The 20,182-nt window shown below is 33.8% G+C and overlaps 1 protein-coding gene across 10 annotated transcripts; it reads left to right on the forward strand.

The window, feature by feature from the left end:
* Positions 1-1,442: 1,442 nt before the first annotated feature.
* On the forward strand, positions 1,443-18,673 carry LOC110095922 (cyclin-dependent kinase G-2-like). Of its 10 annotated transcripts, none has more exons than XR_003701287.1 (11): positions 1,443-3,318; positions 3,423-3,551; positions 3,699-3,834; positions 3,919-4,007; positions 4,236-4,347; positions 4,451-4,557; positions 4,662-4,849; positions 4,923-5,052; positions 5,240-5,318; positions 6,885-6,955; positions 17,755-18,673. XR_003701287.1 is itself a non-coding variant. In XM_020821643.2 (7 exons), exons 1-7 carry the CDS (start codon positions 1,853-1,855, stop codon positions 4,759-4,761), a joined length of 2,139 nt encoding a protein of 712 aa, XP_020677302.1. In that variant the 5' UTR covers positions 1,443-1,852; the 3' UTR covers positions 4,762-5,194. The 10 variants fall into 10 exon arrangements, 1 of the variants encoding a protein (XP_020677302.1); XR_003701285.1 differs by having other exon boundaries at positions 4,926-5,052; XR_003701288.1 differs by having other exon boundaries at positions 4,989-5,052.
* The last annotated feature ends 1,509 nt before the right edge of the window (positions 18,674-20,182 follow it).

Below are 20,182 nucleotides of genomic sequence, written 5' to 3' on the forward strand. Positions count from 1 at the left end.
CACCATTTTTACTACATGTAGTTTATTCATAAAAAAAATAGTTACATAATTTATTGATCAATATTTTTTGTTAAAATGGATCTTAAAAAAAATATATCATTGTTTTTTTATAAAAAATAAGACCTAACAATTTCCTAATTTAACATGCAAGGATATGCTTTAAACTTTGTTTGGAATAATAATCATATTAATTTTCACAATAACTTTCTTATAATTTTTTTTTACTATGGCAACAATATCATATCACATGCCCAAACGGAGATCGCTCCCAAATGGCTTTCTTTCCCTCGACCCAAACTGTCTGCTTCGTTTTCCCCATTGCTCATCTCTTGCAACTCACAACCTCGAGTATGGCTTTCGTTTTTCTTTTTGGTCCTCTCTCATAATGTTATTTGCATTCTTAATTTTGATATTACAGCTTCTATTGGCTCCAATAATGAAACGACAAACAAAACTATAATAATGTATTTTAAAATTTCAGATGAGATGGCAGGCCGTCAGGAAATTAACGGCCGGAAAATTGATTGTCAGAAAATCGCAAAAAATTGATCGTAAAAAAATTATACCGGTAATGAGTGATTTTCATGTAGTGTTTAATTTACCCCCCTGCACGAATAAAATTTCTTGCTCCGCCACTGACAATGCAATTGGGATAATCATTATAACTATTGCATCATTAGTTGCACAATTAACTGGGTTCTAATCTAAATACTACCATAATTTGAAGAATTAGGTTTTATGTTGTTGTTGTAGGTACATTAATAAAATGTTATTTCCGTTTTAACCTTAAAATGAAACATCATAAAATTACACTTCCACAAACTCATAACAATAAATGATTGTACAGGTGTAAATAAGTCAAGTTGATTTTGTGTCACCTCTTGTTTTAAGAGCTTGAACTTAATTATATGAGTTTTAATCATGCCAAAAGTCGATTCATTTATTATGAAAGAGAGAAAATATTTATGATTCAATTAGTTATTACAATGACATGATAAAAAGATTAAATATTTAGAAGAGACAATAAAAATCTTGATATCAGAAAGTGTGATATTATTTTTAATTATTTTGACAACTTTGTACTCAATTCTTTTGAGTACTAATATGTTAAGTGTAATTTATATTAATATTTTTAAATAAGTCGGTTGGTCAATAAACAAGTCAAATAGAAATTGACTCACATTTAACTCATTAGCTCATCAAAATTGACCCATGAGCCATTTACCAAAATTACCTTGAAGGGGCGTAATAATTGGCTTGACTCACCTACCGCTCTAACTGAAAGGGGTTATGGCCTGCCAAGGGTATATTTGAATTAAGCTTCTGTAGCCCAAATGTCTCGAGTCTCAACAGAGCATGTTTAAATTATGAATTCATAATTCCGCCGATCAAGCATCTAGATTCGCGCTATTTACCGAGGGTTTGCGATAAAGCCGTGTTCTTTCGCAATTTTGCCCATCATTTCGTGGCAGTTCTTCCCTCTGGTCGAAGGATACCGCGGCCACGAAGCTGGTTTGCTGCTGCTACGAAAAAACCCTTTTACGGTTGCTATCGACACATCGCTTCTCCTCGGCGTCTCTGATAATTGCATCTTCGGGTAGATCCTCATACTCAACCCTATAATCGTGTTCGCTTTCCCAATCTATATCCCCGGGCCTGCTTGGTTTCCGCTTTCCCGATTTATGTATTGAGGTCTTACACCGGGGTCTAATTGCCCGCTTTTCTTCCATATGTTTCCCACGATATATATTGATTGTGGTGAATTTCACGGGGCTTAACTTATAGATTCGCTCCGAATTGATTTTTTAGGTTTCCTTGTTTCCAATTTTCATACCTTGTTTCTAGAGTTTAAATGGCTGCCGGTCGTCACGGTGCCTACCGAGATGACGAGCTTAGGGATAGAGATTCTGATTTAGAGATTACAGCGAGGAAGGATTATTACCAGGAGCGCTTTCGCGAAGGGGACGGCGAACGGGTACGGAGAGATCTAAAGGATAGGGTTAGGGTTAGGGAGAAGGAAGCCTTGAACGGTTCTTATCGCTCTCCCCTGTCAAGCAACTCTTTCGTCGCTGGTAAGGCTAGTAATCGGCTTTCTAGAAGGTCTGCAGACCGTGAGCCAGGCGAGCTGTCTAGCGGAAGTGGGTCGGATGACCCTGATGTGCCTCCTTACAGGGGCACAGTTAACGGCGTGGAGAAACCGGAAGACGGTGATGTGTCAGCTGTTCGAAAGAGAAAATTCTCTCCAATCATATGGAACAGAGATGATGATAGGAGGTCATCTACTGGTAATTCCAGGAGCAGGAGTGATCTTGTGCATCCAGTTTCACTTCCTCCACCACCTCCATTGCTACGTGGGCACATGTTGTCCAGACCAGTGGAGGTAGTGCGGCAGTTGCCAGACCAGGCCTTACAATTGTCTGTAGAAGTTTTTGTAGATTCACCGCAAGATCAGAACGATGAAATCAATGTTTTGAGGCCTGGTCAGGTGGAGGATCATGAGGATGACATTGCTCCAGCACGTCACATCTCCACTTCCCGGTGGGCAGACAGAAACAATGCCATGGAAGATGATGAAGCTAAGGTATTTGGCGAGGAATTTGTGAGGAAAAAGAAGAAAAGTACCCCTTTAACTGTATCAGGGGAACAATACCAATTACTGAAAAAGTTGCAAAGCCCTGAGATTGGTGAGGTGAGGGAATGTTCTGAAGGGGCTGATTCTCAGTCTTATAATAGTTCCAGTGGTCGCAGTGGGGATGATGAACAAAACATTGGGTCTCAGAGCAATGACTCTATGGATATTGATGTGGAAGAGGTTAAAGATGATGCTAGTGTTCATATTTTGGACTCTGATCATGAGAATTTCAGTGGTGAGGCTAAGACACCGGAGCCAATGCAACCACCTCAAAGAAGCATAAACATGCTGCAAGGATGTAGAAGTGTTGATGAATTTGAAAGGTTGAACAAGATCGATGAAGGCACTTATGGAGTTGTCTACAGAGCAAGGGACAAAATGACTGGGGAAATTGTGGCGTTGAAAAAGGTGAAGATGGAGAAGGAGAGGGAGGGCTTCCCATTGACATCTCTTAGGGAAATTAATATTTTGTTATCTTTTCACCATCCATCTATTGTAGATGTAAAGGAAGTTGTTGTTGGAAGCAGCCTTGATAGTATCTTCATGGTTATGGAGTATATGGAGCATGATCTCAAAGGCTTGATGGAGACAATGAAGCAGCCATTTAGCCAGAGTGAGGTCAAGTGCTTAATGTTGCAGCTTTTGTCTGGAGTGAAGTACTTGCATGATAACTGGGTTCTTCATAGGTATAACCTTCTGTCTACAGTTCAAGCGTAGTTTTCTGTATGTATATATTTCAAATTTAAGCTTGTGGGCAATTGAGTTAGTTGCATTTGTTGTTACCTGCCAGGGATCTAAAGACATCAAATCTCTTATTAAACAATCGCGGTGAGTTGAAAATATGTGATTTTGGTTTAGCTCGTCAATATGGGAGTCCTTTGAAGCCTTATACTCACTTGGTCGTGACTTTGTGGTACAGGTTGTTTAAAATATATTTTTTTTCTTTTACTTTTAGTTGTTTATTTTCCAAAATGTATTTGAAGGCAGCCACTGCCATACTTATTTTCCATGTTAACTTTCATTTTATGTGGTATTTTGAAGCTTACCATACTTTTCAATGTGGCAGAGCGCCAGAACTTCTCCTAGGTACAAAACAGTATTCAACTGCAATTGACATGTGGTCGCTAGGATGCATAATGGCTGAATTTTTGGCAAAGGAGCCGTTATTCAATGGGAAGACCGAGTTTGATCAACTTGATAAGGTAGAGTCATATGCATCAAAGACATTTATTTACTTGTTTGAAATTTTCTATTATTGTCATGACTGTCGCAAATATTTCTTCTAGATATTTAGAACCCTTGGCACTCCAAATGAGAAGATATGGCCAGGGTTTGCAAAGTTACCAGGTGTCAAAGTAAACTTTGTTAGGCAGCCGTAAGTATCTTTTCTTTCTTCTCTGTGTTTTGACGCTGATATGTATTTATTTTTGCTAATTGTATTGATTGTTTTTGACTGCAAAGTCTTATTGTCAATGACCTTTTGTCAGGCATTCAGCAAGGGGTGAACTTGCTCGAGTATCCTGGCTTGTCTTGGTGGAATCTTTTGTTAGGTGATGCATAATCCAGTTTGTTTTGACCACTCAGTTGTTTGTTTTTAATTCAGGTATAATAGGCTGCGCGAGAAGTTTCCGCCCACTTCATTTTCTGGGCGTCCCACTCTTTCGGAGGCTGGTTTTGACTTACTGAATAAACTTCTGACTTATGACCCTGAGAAGGTAAATACGTTAGCAAAGAGCTGGCTGATAAGCTGAATTATATCTTTGGTGGGTAACCGTTACCTTTTAATGAGTTGACCATGCCTTGACTTTTCTACTGCAGCGCATCACTGCTGAAGATGCTCTCAACCATGATTGGTTTCGTGAGGTTCCTCTTCCTAAAGAGAAGGATTTCATGCCAACATTTCCTGCCCAGCATGCCCAAGACAGGTTATTTAGAAATGATTCTCTGAAACTGCAAGATAAGCTTTGACTTAAATATTGTTCCCTCCCATAGTCAATCTTTTGAAGTACTTATTAAATGCTATATTTAGGCGCTTGCGAAGAATAATGAAGAGTCCTGATCCATTGGAGGAGCAGCGAAGGAAGGAATTGCAACAGGGGGAGCAGGTCTCTACTGGGCTATTTGGTTAAGAATAGTGAAAGCGTAGCCAGTAAACTGTTGCATATCAATGCTTCTTGTCCTGATTTGGAAGTATTCATAGGGATATATTACTTTGAGGTGAGAGACGCGTTGCAAGTAAAGTTCTGCAGCTTGTGTTAGTGTCGGGTGACAATTTAATACTGTTCTTCAGCAGGCACCCGTGATGATATTGGTGGACTTAAAATATAGTTTTATCCACCAAACGATTTTGTTGCAGGCATTTTTGCTCTTGTCAGCAATGATCATAAACAGTTCGTCCTTTATGCAGCCTGGATCACAAGGTGTGGCATATTGGTTTTTATTTTATTCAGTCAGATCTGGTTGAAAGTTCTTGTAACAAATCTCTCATCTCTTATTGATACCTTGTAAACAATGCTTTGAAAGCTTGGATTCTAATGCTAAGATTTATGGCTGTTCTATTCATATTATACGTGCACTCCTTTTTGATTTTCATGTTGTTCTTGCAAGAGATGATTTGTGTGAAGTGGAGAGGGCATAACTCACTCTTCAGTGCCAAAGAATCTGAAGGTTTCCTTCGATTTTTGAGGTAACTCATTCAGTGATACTTAACTCTTTCACATGGATTTATTCCATGTCATATTGATGTGCTTTTGAATCAAATTGATTTCTTTTACTCTTTGACTCTGTATGAGTATTGTAGTTCCGATGCCTGCTAAATTAACACCAACGAAGCCTGCTAAAATTTAAATAACTGATATAACTGGGCTTTTATAACCTACAAATATTTTGTCATCTAAATTGAATTGCTTGTTATCTATGTTTTATGAGCTGGTATTGCTCTTTAGACTATTTTGGTGAAATTCCGAGGTCCGAGAAGGATCTTGTTGATTGACCCCGCTGACTGACATTTGTTTTTTTAAAGCTTCTGGAAACTATATTATATTCATGTCGCATGAAGCATTCAGTTGGTATGCATGAAGGGATGTTTTTGTGTTAGAGAGTGCTGTATTTCATTCCTGCTTATCAGGTGTATAATTTTGTACCTTATTAACATATTTTGCATTATAAAGGCCGTGAGATAATGAAGTACAGTTAAAAAATAGATTGGAAGAAGGTTGAAAAATTACATTTGATAAGATGGGACTCGCTTATCCAAAACTATGGGGACTCAGTTTTTCATCTATTTTATTGGGGAATCACTCACCCAAACAAAATGAATTTCTCACTACCACATGTGTAAATTATCTACTTAACTCTCACATATCCATGCCCTTTATGGCATTACAAATAAACTCCTGGACAATTAAATAGTTGGTGGTTGGGAAATATAATTCGCTGTGGTGGTTGGAGGGTGGTAGTGATGGCTGAGAAGTGAAGAACTATTAACTTCCAATGGCTACTTCATCATTTTTTCCTTTCATGTAAGAAACATAATCTTGAGTTTGATCTTTGATGAAATCCCCTCTCAATCGTTTTTGATCGATGTTTATGAAAATGTTCCAGCCAAGGCACAATAAGGCATACTTTACATGAAAAGAATGAATCAATTGCTATAATGGAGAGATTATGCCAAATAAACTGTGTAGTTACTCAACCAAAACTATTGGGACTCATTTACCCGTAACAATTAAGGAATCACTCACTGAAATAAGAGTAATCTCTCTCTTTCATTTTTCAAACTCTCTCTCTCCATCAAACTCTTCCTAATCCAAGGCTTTTATAACCCCAACAAATAAACATAGTCTTCTTTTTGTTTGTCATGGTCTCTGGGGTGCAGCATCTGCTATTAGTAATATGTCATGCACAAAAACAACAATATGATCATGTATTCTTTATTAGTTACATGTGTCTGTTCTTTTCTTGTTGGGCTGATGGACATTCTTTATTCTCTTTCACGCTTTCAAAAATCTTTGTAGAAATTGATGGCTTCATTATCTTTATTATTTCATGCATTAGCACTGCGTGTTTGATTATGGTTATCTAATTTTATTTTTTTGTTATTTATATCATACGTGTCTGGATTAGCCTTATCAATTTTATTGTTATTTGACGCCTACTGGGAGATTGTCAAACGTAGTGTTATTTGACAACTGTTTTACAAGTAGTTTCTTTCTTTTTATCTTTTTTCTAATTTGAGCAAAATTACATGTAGTTGTCGGCAGTTTGAAGAGTTGACCTGTGAATGTCCATATGTACTTTTTCCTGCCAAAGAGATTTACTGTGGTCAGTATTTATCTACTTATCTATTCATATAGGCCTTATTTCCAATTATATTTTGGAGAAGTGTAGTCCAGCCAGCTTTATGAGGTGCAATCTCATTAATACGTTTATTGTGTTTATCTAGATTTTACTTTTTGTTTATGCAATTCCAATTTTTTGACGTTTATTACGGACATGCATGTTGCCTCATTTCTGAAACTATCCATTACATTTTGTTATTCTAGTGTGGTTTCCGATTGCAGTCATCTTAAATTAAGTTGATGCTAGGTTTTAGAACAGCAGGAATTTATGCTCTTAGAGCTCATGTTACCGGATTCTTTTCGTTCCTCATGTTTTTTGTGCCCAGCATAAGTGTATTAATGCATAATGAATTGTTACATAGGCCCTTGAATGGTTGGCCTGATAGGCATTATTGTTTTGAAAAAAAAATTGGAATTTGAGATGGAAGTGATATTTTTGGAAAATCATCGTGTAAGCGTTGCTTCACATTTTAAAGAAGAATTCCAACTTTGAGGGATGACCAAATGATACCCTCATTATTTAGGGTGTGTTTATTTTGACATTGGATTTTTTATTTTTTATTTACCTCCAATTGTCTCCAAACTTACCGGGACATGATTATTTTTGTCCTTTTGCTAAACCAATTGTAAAGACAAAGCAAAAAAGGCTCACCTGACTTTTGTCCTCCAATTTGTTCTCTAAATTTATGCTAAACGCACTGATTTGGTCATTTAATGTTGGCTTACGATGATTGGTTTAACAGAACTATCAAATTTTGCATGTCTTCATAAGTTTATAGATAATTGGGAAAAAGTCTGGAATCAAAATAAATGCACTCTAAATTGTTCAGGGATCATTTTTTTCATTTTTCCTTCCATGTTTAAGTGGTATATTTTCTTGCGCATAATTAATTGAACCCTTAATAAGGCTCAAGATGATTAAAACATTGGTGAATTATCAGTTTGATTTGCTGTGGGAGAGTGATATTGTAGGAGGTGCTTGATTGTTTGATGAGATATGCTATTCTTTTGAAATTTGTAATTTTATTTACGTGGAATAGAATTCTGTTTTGCATATGTATGAAGGCAAAGTTAATGTGTCACGTTATAATGTCAATTATTGAAAATTCGACTATATAATGCATATGTGGATGCTTCTCAGTGCACTTCCACAGAGTTGTAAAAGGAAAACAGTGAAAGAAAAATGATCTATTTTCCTCCTTGTTTTACACCTTAATATATAAATCTAGTTTGCTTTGACTTAGATAATAATGCCATGTAATGATGGTTATATATCTCAATAGCAGTTGCTGGTGAACCGATTCCACTTCCGGCCTTTAGGAACTTTTATGCAGGGAGGAGAGCTAGTTGATTTTTATAAGTTAAAATATATTGCTACCAATATATAGATTAAAACTTATTATAATTGAGGGATGGTTCGGGAAACAACTATAAATGATGAAGTTAAGGGAAAACAGATTTATGTAATTTATGCCTGTAAAATGACTAAAGAAGATGAATCAATAAATCTATAGATGTTACTGTTGTGGAAGGATTAAGAAGGAAAGGTGGTTAGGCCGTTAGGGTTAATGGAGAGTTATGATAGTTTAGACTTTGGATTTGGATGAATTTAAGGTAAAGGTTTGGGATGAGGCAGAAGATAGGACCCCAATGGGGTAGAAGTAAGACTTGAATGATTCAATTATGAAGAAATCTGCAGCGAATGTCATTAGAATTAGACAATGTGATGAACATAATATAGAGAGTGCAAAATAAAGCTTGAAAGAAGTCTCCAAGCCCTTGAATGGATGACAAGTGGCAGACACATGCTTTTTTTTTGGCTTTCGAGTTGGGCATGAAAATATTTCACAAATAAGAATTATGTAATTCTAACATCAGATGAGAGCTATGCAAGCATTATTGAAGGGGGGTGTGGTGGGGGTTTCATGGTTTAAGTTGCTATGGATAGGAGAGAGAAATACTTGAGTAAATCATCAGACATGATAATAAATCATGACATGAAATTATCATTCAGATAAATTGTTCTTTCATATAATTTGCATCAAAATCCCCCTAATCCCTAAGGGGCTATTTGGTTTGCTGTAAAAGGGGTGTAAAATATTCCAAATGTATGGGTTTTAGAAATATTGGTGTTTGTTTTGAAGTAAAAGGAATGCAGAGTAAAATTTTGAAGTAAAATAAATTCACCCTCTAGTTCAAATCCAATGTATTTGGAATTCCTCCAATTTGAGCAATTTCCAAATACACCAGAAACTCACTGCCATTACCACCATCGACTGCTACCTCAGCTGCCGTCGGCCATTGCCAACCATCGCCACCTTTGTCGTCCCTGGCCACTATCACCTCCGCCATCACCGGCCATCCCCGACCACCACCATCATCCCAGCCAAGCATCGCTGTCGTCTGCCACACCGCTGCCAATGTTGGACACTGACTACATTTTTGCACTTTAAATTGCATTTATTTACTTCAAACCAAACAAAAAAAAGGTAATTGCATGCATTTCTTTTACACATTCAAACAACTCCAAAGTATTACTTTTATACTACATCCCTTTTATAATGCATTTCTTTTTCAGGCAACCAACCACCCTAAATACATGCCACACTTATCTTGAAATAAAAAAATTGTTTTACGCTAATTCAAATTTCAAATAAATATCTCAAAACATGAATTATCTAAATCATTTATATCTCTCATAAGTTATGCTGCACTTGATCAATTCATGCTCTAAAAAGGCACTTGATTGCTAATTCCTCGACTTTGAGTGTACTAGTGTGATCATACTATAGATGTTGGTAGATTGCCTCCTTCAATTTTCCCTTGTGGACATATTTCTTCTTTGGAGGGATTTAATGATGGTAATCATCTAGGAGATCAAAACTAACTGGTCTGATTTCTGCATGCATTGTTTAAGAATACTCTGACCATGGATGTTCATTCCATCAAATTTTGTTTGCTAGGAGGGCCATTATGATTTCATCTTATAGCTATATTCTCAATGTTTGATGATGTAGGAATTGATGGTAGCAACATGTAGATTATTTTGGTGATGCATAAATTGATGGTTGCATTTGAACATGTAGATTATTTGGTGATGCATAGGTCCATTAGAAGATGCATTTGAAAGAAACATACAACAACAACAATACCAATAACTAGCTTTTATTCCATTGTGGGGCCAGCTATATGAATTCTTATTTTTTCATTGTGTCCTATTAAAAAGTCAAAATCTCATTTAAATCTAGGAAAGGAAAGGTCAATTTTAATATTTTTTTAACCAAGTATTTTTAGGTTTAACTCCATCTTCCATAACGTAGTTCGGATCTAATATATCTACTCTCCTTGTAGGGTCATTGAAAGGCTGACGTTTTGTGTGACTAAACCATCTTAGGCAACTCTCTCTAAACTTACTTTCCATTGAATCTAACCTTTCTCACCTGTATATGTATCTCACATTCTATCTTTAAGTGTGAAGTCACTCATCCATCTGAGCAGCCTCATATATGCAAAATTTAACTTAAATTTATGCTTCTCTCTTAATGGCCAACATTTTGCCCCATAAAGAATTGCAGGTCGCATAACAACAACAACACAACAACAATCAAGCCTTTATCCCACTATGGGGTTGATTGCATAAATCTTTTTTTCTTTCAATTGTCCTGTTAAGAGTCAAATTCTCTTTTAAATTTAATAAAAAAAAAAAGATTATTTCTAATATTTTTTCTCCAAGTCTTTTTAGGTCTACCTCTACCTTTCTTAGCATAGGTCGAATCCAAAATATCTACTCTCCTAATTGAGTCATATTGGAAGGCCAACGTTTTATGTGTCCAAACTATCTAAGAGGATTCTCTCTAATCTTATCTGCCACTTGAGCTATTCCAACCCTTTCACGTACATAATGTTTCACATTTTATCTTTAAGAGTGAATCCACTCATCCACTTTAGCATTCTCATCTCTGTAATACTTAACTTTATGCTTCTCTTTTAATGGCCAACATTATGCATTATAAAGCATCGCGGGTCTCACTACTATCTTATAGAATTTTTCTTTAAGTTTTAGGGATATTTTCTATCACAACAGGCATGATGTATTCCTCCACTTCAAACATCCAACTTGAATTCTATTAATAATATCCTCACCTATTTCACCATAACTTTGAACAATTGATCCAAGATATTTAATACATGTACTCTTATGGATGATTTGATTGCCTAAAATCACAATCCCCCACTAGATATTTTCCTACTAAAATTATACTCACATGTATTCGACTTTAGATCCACTCAAATGAAAAACTTTAGACTCTAAAACTGATCTCCTTAATTTAAGTTTTCTTTCTACTCCTGCTCTAGTCTTATCAATAGGAATAATATCATCAACAAAAAACATACACCAAGGTACATCCTCTTGTAAAATTCTAGCAAGATCATCCATGCCTAAAGCAAAAAGATATGGGCTTTAATTTGAAATAGGAAAATTCTTGGTCAAATCACCTTTTTGTTTGAACACAAGTAACAACTCCTACAAGCATATCTTTAATGACTTGAAAATAAGTATTATTAACTCCTTTCTTTTCCAGAACTCTCTAGAGCAATTCTCTTGAAACTTTATCATATGCTTTCTTTAAATCAATAAATATCATATATAGTTCCTCTTTATTCTCTTTATACTTTTCCATCAAACCTCAATAAATGTATAGCTTCCATAATAGACCTACCCTGCATGAATCCAATTTGATTTTGTTAAACCTTAGTATCACATTGTAACATATGCTCAATAACTCTCCTATAGTTTTAAAGTATGACACATCAACTTAATTCTTCTATAATTTGCACATTCTTGTGCATCACCTTTATTCTTAAAAATAGGAATAAGTACACTTCCTTTCCATTCATCTAACATCTTTTTAGTCTTCAAAATTATATTGAAAAGTTTTGTAAACTAATAAATTCCTTCATCTCAGCATTTCCACACCTCTACTAAAGTATCATCAAGTCCAACCACCTTTCCACACTTCATTTTAATTATGACTCTCTAACTTCGGTATTATTAATACAACTATAAAAATTAAAATTTATACTTTTATTTAGGATGCATGCCACACTACGATCTTATAAAATTTTCCCTTAAGTTTAAGGGGCACTTTTCTATCAGACAACAGGCCCAATGCATCCCCCCACTTCAACCATCTAACTTGAATTCTACTAACAATATTCTCATTTTTTTCATCATTGCTTTAAACAATAGACTTGGGATATCTAATACATACACTCTTTTTAATGACTTGATCACCGAATGTCACAATCCTACCACTAGATCTATTGCTATTAAAATTACTCTCTATGTATTCCATTTTAGATCTATTCAGACGAGAATCTTTGGACTCTAAGGTTGACCTTTATAATTCAAGTTTTTCATCAACTTCCGTACTAGTCTTATCACCAAGAAGAATATCATAAGCAAAAAACATACACCAAGGTACATTATCTTTAAGAACATATATAACTATATTAGAAAGATATAGGCTTAAAGTTGATTCTTGATGTAATCCAACTGAAAGAGGAAAATACTTGGTCCAATCACCTTGTGTTTTAACACAAGTAACAATTTATGCGTATGTATCTTTAATTAGGGCTGTCAACATTTGACACGACCTGAAAACCCGACCCAAACCCGACCCGAAAAATTCGGGTTACCCGAAACGAGTCGGGTTCGGGTTCTGTTTTTTGACCCGTATGCCATTTTGGGTCGGGTTCGGGTCAACCTGGGTAACCTGAAAATGACCCGTTTTGACCCGTTTAGTAAATAATATGTAATTTATTTGTAATTTATTGATTTGTAGTTTGTAAAATGTAAATGATATGTTTTGTTGTACATTTTAAAAAATTGTTTGAAGGGTGTATATTTTAATTGTAATTAAATACAAAAACTAATTTTAATTTTTTCGGGTCAAACGGGTCGGGCGGGTTGAACCGGACCCGAAGCGGGTCGGGTTCGGGTCTAGCAAACTGACCCGTTTCGAAAAATGGGTCGGGTTCGGGTTGACCCATATGTACCCGGGTCAATTTCGGGTTGAACTCGAACCAGACCCATGACCCGGTTTTGACAGACCTATTTTTAATGACTTGAATATAAGCATTATTAACTTCTTTTTTTTTAACTCTTTAGAGCATTTATCTTGATACTTTATGATATGCTTTCCCTATATGAATAAATATTATTTATAGATCCTCCTTACTCTCTATATACGTCTCCATCAAAACTCTCAACAAATGTATAGCTGTCATAGCAGACCTACCCGTCATGAATCCGAACCAATTTTTAGAAAAATTATTATCACGTTGTAACATATGCTCAATTCCCCTCCCATAATTTTAATGTTTGACACATTAACTTAATTACTCTAATATTTGCACATGCATCACCTTTATTCTTAAAAATAAGAACCAATACACTCCACTCATTTGACCTCCTAAGCATTTCAATACTTCTATTGGAATATCATCAGGTCCCACTTCTTTTCCAAACTTCATTTTCTTTATAACCTCTCCAAGTATGGTTTTATTAATATGATGACAAAAATAAAAATCTCTATTTTCATTTAGGTTACTAAAGTCAATAAAATAATTGTATTCTCATAACCTTCATTGAAAAATTTATTGAAATATCTCATCTATCTATATTGAATATCCTCTTTTAAGAAAAACTCATTTTAATCATCATCCTTAATGCACTTTACTTAATCTAAATATTTACTTCCCTTATATCTTAGATAACTTATACATGTTTTTTGCCATCATATATTGCTTTCGTAAAATCCATATGGATCTCTCTATCTTTTCTTTTCCTTTTTTTTTTTTGAGATTTTACCTCTAAACTAATTTTTTATAACAAAGTTTCTTGATTTTTTTTTAAATCTTTTCTTGCATATTTTAATTCCCCAATCACATATTTTAAAATATTCTTTATGTCATTAGATTTTTTTTTTCCACATAACATTAGAACAACTCAAAAAATTAAGTTTTTGAATCTTACTCTACAAAGTATTTTTATTAGTTGAAAGAAACATAAGTTGCTCAAATGTGTCTCAATAAGGTAGCAAATCTTTGCCATTTAAAGTGGAATTGATATTCATGCTACAAGCGAATTAATAACATATGCATAAAGCCCAAGCATTCTAATAAATTTGTGGGGTCTAGAGGCTTGAGCATGTAATGTTTTGTGTGCAATGCATTGGGGATGAATCCACACTAAAATATAATCAATTTTATTGAATTTATTATCTCTTGTGAATATTAGTAGCAGATTTCTAATTACTATCATGCAAGAAAAAGTCCTTTTTTGTATCATCACATTATATAGCCGGCATATATTAGATAATGCAGTGTATAAGACGTCTGCTGAATTATTCTGGTCACTTTGATTGGAGGAAAAAATAATGAACATTTATGTTGAGCAATTAACATATGTTAAAGAGATTTTTAAATAATAATTTATAAATCACAATGTTGATTTGTTGTTGGCAAATAATAAAGACAAACTATGTTTTTGATAAATAATATGCCAAATGGTGTAACAAATAGATTCAGTGATTCAATTTCACAATCAATATTATAGCTGATGCACAATTATTTAAGCTTTTTATTGAAAACTCATGCCAATAAATTCTCCAATATTCTTAGAAAGTTCAGAAACTTCCACTAATATTCTTTTTTTCTATTTTTATTAACTTATAGTTAATCTTGAATAACAACAACAAGCCTTCATTCCACTAATTGTGGTAGGCTACGTGAATTTGTTTTCTCCATTCTGTCTTATTAAGAGTCAAATTCTCATTTAACTCTAATATAAATATCATTATTAATACTTTCTAACGAAATCATTTTAGGTCTACATCTACCTTTCTTAATATAAGCCAGATCTAGCACGTCTATTATCCTATTGGGGCATCAAAATGCCGAAATTTTATGCGACAAAATCATCTAAGATGACTCTCTAATCTTATGTGCCACCGAAGCTACTCCAACCTTTTCATGCATATATTTATTATATTATGTCTCTAAGTGTAAACCCACTAATCCACGTGAGCATCCTCAAATTTTCAGTACTATACTTAATTTTATGCTTCTCTTTTAATGAATAATATTCTGTATCATAAAGCATTGCCGGTCTCACCACCAACTTAACAAATTTCCCTTAAGTTTGAAGGGTACTTTTCTATCACATGGCAGGCCCTATGCATTCCTCTACTTCAACCATCCAACTTGAATTCTACTAATAAGATCCCCACTATTTCCCCATCGCCTTGAACAATAGGCCTGAGGTGAGGATGGTGAACCAATAATAAAATTAATATGTTCTATATCATGTAAATGAATGGACTTTATATAAATAATTTTTCAAGAGATATATCAGGAAATAACTAAACTGTGGCTTTAGATTCAAGTCCATATTCTTTCTTTTTATTTTTCTACAGATATTAAAAAATATTCTTTCATTGAATCAAAGTTGGAGATACATATATATTTATATATATACAAAGTTAATTTTAGTTGCAAATCAAGTTCTATCGCTGGTTTAATTTTTTGTTGAGATTAAACTTGTTATTTAGGCACAAATGTGGGTTCTATTTTGACGTCAATTTTAGCCGATGTTTCTCGTTCTAAATTGGATTCTATTTTGCCCATAATTTCTGATTATGTTTGTTGTTCACGTGAACATTTTTTTTGCATCAAATGTTCAATCATATGTATAATCATCTTGCATATATTGAACTTCTTCAAATCCTAGGTCTTGATGATTAAAAAGAGGTTTATTATGCACAAAATCTTCAACAGGACTAGTTTCAAGGCCAAGATGATATACTAGATTTTTCTTGGGTGACTTAGTCATGGTTGGAGTAATGTTTTTGGGTTGAACTTGTTCTTTGGCTAGTATATTGGATAATTAAATGATAGGAGGTTTATATGAAGGTGTTTTCTTTGAAGCACTAGAAAAGATTTAATGTTCCGATACAAGGATCTCTATAATATCTTTTAATATATATAACAAGTTCATAAACATCATCTCAATTTTCAACTTGATTAATTATCATGCTTAGTATCAGATCTAATGCCATTAATAAATCTAGATGAGGCAATTCACAGTACGTCCAAGCACTTGTAATATTTTGAATTTATCAAAGAGATAAGTCACATTTTGTTATAACCTCTACAATATATTCCACGCAATCCAGTCAATTTTTATCGGAATCAGGCTTTAGTCTAGTTGCTCATACCCCTACCCCAGCTTCCAACCATCAAGTCATGCGTTCGATACGTACTCACATTGTTTCTCAATTTTAGGAAAAATATCAAATATGCATTTCCATTTATTGCTCTTATATCAAAGGTTTGTCCTCTTCACATACTCTTCTTAAAATCTTTGTATGTGGCGTTGTGCCTTTTTGTAAAATATATTGGATATAATTTTATCCTTAAAAATGTCAAAATTATACCTTAAAATTTTGAGGTGATACTCATCCATGTTACTGATCTTTAATCTCTGATCACTTTGTTGTGCACTACCAATACTTTTAATTTGAATCAGAATCCAACACTGACATCTTTGCTGGAGGATTGAAAGGCATTATAATGACTCCTTTTTTATCCTGCTCTGATTCCAAATTGGTGTAATTTGGAAATAACGGTGGATGATTTATGACGATTTTTTATATTATATTACTTTAATACCAAATTATGATGTGAGTTGTAGTAGTTATTCTTTCTTTCTGGTGGGATGGAGATGTATAAGAGCTAAGGATGGGGAGGGGGTATGTGTGTTTTTATTTTAGATTGTTTTAGGGTTAAGGTTTGATATGATTTTAGGGTAGTGTTTGGGATGGTTTAAAAGATGTGGCTTGGGTGGAGCAAGAGGCATATTGGAATTGTTTAATTATGAAGATATTACGAACACATTTCATTATAATCAGATAAAGTGATTAAGACAAAAGTTATATATAATCAAGTGATTTGCTGATTTAGTTGATTTGCTAGCAAGTTTGGTTATTTCATGTTTTTTGCAGGCTTCTGGTCATACTTGTTGAGTTATTATTATTATTTTATCTTTGGTAGTAAGAATAAAACAGAATCCTGCCTATGGTTTAAAATTGCACAATATGAGGCTCGCCTTTGCGCAATTCCAGTAAAAAACGCCTCGATGCTTACGCCTTGAGTTTTTTTTTTTATGAGGCTTGAGCCTCAACTTGGTTGAGGCCCGTCTCGCCTCACTAGTATGAGGCTTATGCCTCATGCTATATATATTAAAACTTACATAAATCTTGAAGTAAATGCCTGACATTGGACTCTATAGAAGAGGAGGAAGGGGAGGGAGTAGTTCATCATAATGATGATTCAAATGAAGAACCCCTTAGTGATGACAGTGGTGATGACTTGTGAGTTCTTATGTGATATGTCATTGATATTTATTTTTGGAAATTTTAATTATATGTTAATGAAAAGAATATTGGGATTTGGGAAAGAATTTTGAGTTGAGCTATAGTCCATGTTGTCTTATTATTGGAATATTTTGATTTAACTTCATATCTTATGTTTTTTTATGTTTTATATTATTCACTCATTAGTATATAAAAAAATTATCATTTTATATTTACGCAATCTTTTGATTTTGAGGCTTACGCCTCAAAACGCCTTGAGGCTTACGCCTCGTCTCACGAACGAAAAACACCTCAATACCCGAATACGCAATTTTAAACATTGATCCTGCCCAATATTTACCAGGCAATTTCACCATTCTGCTCTCTTCGCCTGGTGATGACTGCTATAGGAAATTGCAACTTTCGTAATGCAGCCGTGAATAGATGGGAGATTCGTGTGTCATTTTAGTTGTAGGTTGCCATTCGTAGAACTACTGAAGCTGTAATATGTGTTACAACCGTTTCTTTCCTAAAAATCTAAAGATTCCATATAAATTGTTCATATGTAGAAGAAAATTTTCACAGTTCATTTGGATTCGAACTACCATTCGTATATGGTGATTCTTAGCCTATGTTTGCTAATCTGATGGCCTGTAATCACTTCTTGGATATATTTCGTGTTATAATAATCATTGTAATGTTATTATTGCTTGCTCAAGAAGGGTGGTGGTTTTCTTATTCTTAGCTGGTCTGCCCATTTATTTGAAAAGCTAATATTATGTAACTTTTTCTAATTGGAAAGACGCTGTGATCATGGTTCATTAGATTTAGGCCTTCTTCAAATCTTGCAGAATTACTTCATTTTAGACTTAGTTTTAAAGTCATTTGCAGGAAACACAGACCAAAAAAAGCAAAACCTGATTTTTTTTACAGGTTGCTTAGTCAAACAGTGGATTGAACGAGTTGGCATCGTAAGGTATATAAAGGTATACTGTGTATATGCGTTCAGTTGAACAAGTTTTATTTTATCTTTGTTTCCTTCATTTACCATGAAGTGGTGATAGTTATAGCTTTCGTAGTTTGCATAGCAATTTTGACTCTCGTACTTGAAGGCGTCTATTAAGCTTCTTGCTGGACGCCTTGCTTGCGGAGGGTGGTCCTGGATTTGATGTAGAGGGGAAATGAACAGATTGTTTGTACTGGTGACAATTAAATGGCTGGTTCAATTTTTCTTTTTTCTTTTGAAAGGATATTAATTATATATATATTATACTTTATAAGTATTTTTTTTTTATTTTAATAGATTTGGGCCATTTGGCTCGAAATAACTCTAAAATTGGCTAAAGTTTATGATTTTCAACTTTTGCAAAAATTGGAAATTTTAATTTTGAATTGATTGTGATTTGCTCTGTTAAATTTGATACCAATTTAACATTCACTAACGACCACATTTGATTCTTTTTGAAGAAAATATGTTGATGTTTTTTTTTTCTCTCTACTTGTTATAGATGACAGAACAGGATTAGGCCTATCGGTGGGTTGCCTATTCAAGCCTGCCTAACTTACAGAAGGAAAACCAACCGCTCGAAACAAATTAAAGTTACAGATATGTACAACATAAATTCAGGTTTTGTTTATGATAATTTTCTTAGTATTTTTTAAAATAGTTTTTTTTAGTATAAAATTTTTTAAAAAAGAAGTAAATAAAAGCTGTCTCAAAGGAAGCCTCAGTTGCTATTGATATCATCTGAAGTTATAATTGTGCATGCCCTATGCTAGCAATTATATTAAAAATTAGTCTCTTAATAAAAAAGCCGTTTCTCACAATAATGCAATTTAAGAAGTTAATAGTTTTTATTAATGATTTGATTTATATAACTTTTAAATAATTGAAATTTAATCTGTAAAACTATTTTCCTCAGGTTTTGTTTATGATAATTTTCTTAGTATTTTTTAAAATAGTTTTTTTTAGTATAAAATTTTTTAAAAAAGAAGTAAATAAAAGCTGTCCCAAAGGAAGCCTCAGTTGCTATTGATATCATCTGAAGTTATAATTGTGCATGCCCTATGCTAGCAATTATATTAAAAATTAGTCTCTTAATAAAAAAGCCGTTTCTCACAATAATGCAATTTAAAATAAGGAGCGAATCATATTTCGTAATCCTTTTATGAAATGCATCGTGGTGAAAACAATAGTAATGACGTCTAAAGGCTAAAAAAATTAATGGTTCAGAAGAAAAACGTGTATCTGTATAATGATATGAAAATTTCCAATAAAAGAAAACTAGAAATAGATTGCTGTAGCAATATATTTTGTTACTGCTATTTTAAGAAGTTAATAGTTTTTAATAATGATTTGATTTATATAACTTTTAAATAATTGAAATTTAATCTGTAAAACTATTTTCCCTTTTAAATAATTGAAAGTTAATGACTAACGAACGCCGCTCTGGGTTTAGAGTGCAAACAAATCCCAAGTAACCAAAGAATAAAATCATTAATGTTCAAAAAAATTGATGAATGGAGAGATTGTTGCTGTCAAATTTCACAGCAGCCTCAACATGCCAACTATATGACGGCCGGAAACGAGGAAGATTCAATAAGCTCCCATAAATGATATAATATAATTATTATTCAGTGCGAGTTGCTCCTCTATTTGTTCAAAGCTCAAAAGTATTTTGATTAATAGAAAATTTTCGACTCGTTCATATATTCTCAACAAAATATAAACAATCAGGATATTTATCCAATTTAAACAATATAAGTTCAAATATTTATTTATTTTTGGATAA

The sequence above is a fragment of the Dendrobium catenatum genome, unplaced genomic scaffold (genome assembly GCF_001605985.2).
Source record: "Dendrobium catenatum unplaced genomic scaffold, ASM160598v2 fragScaff_scaffold_730, whole genome shotgun sequence".
NCBI classification, from domain to species: domain Eukaryota; kingdom Viridiplantae; phylum Streptophyta; class Magnoliopsida; order Asparagales; family Orchidaceae; genus Dendrobium; species Dendrobium catenatum.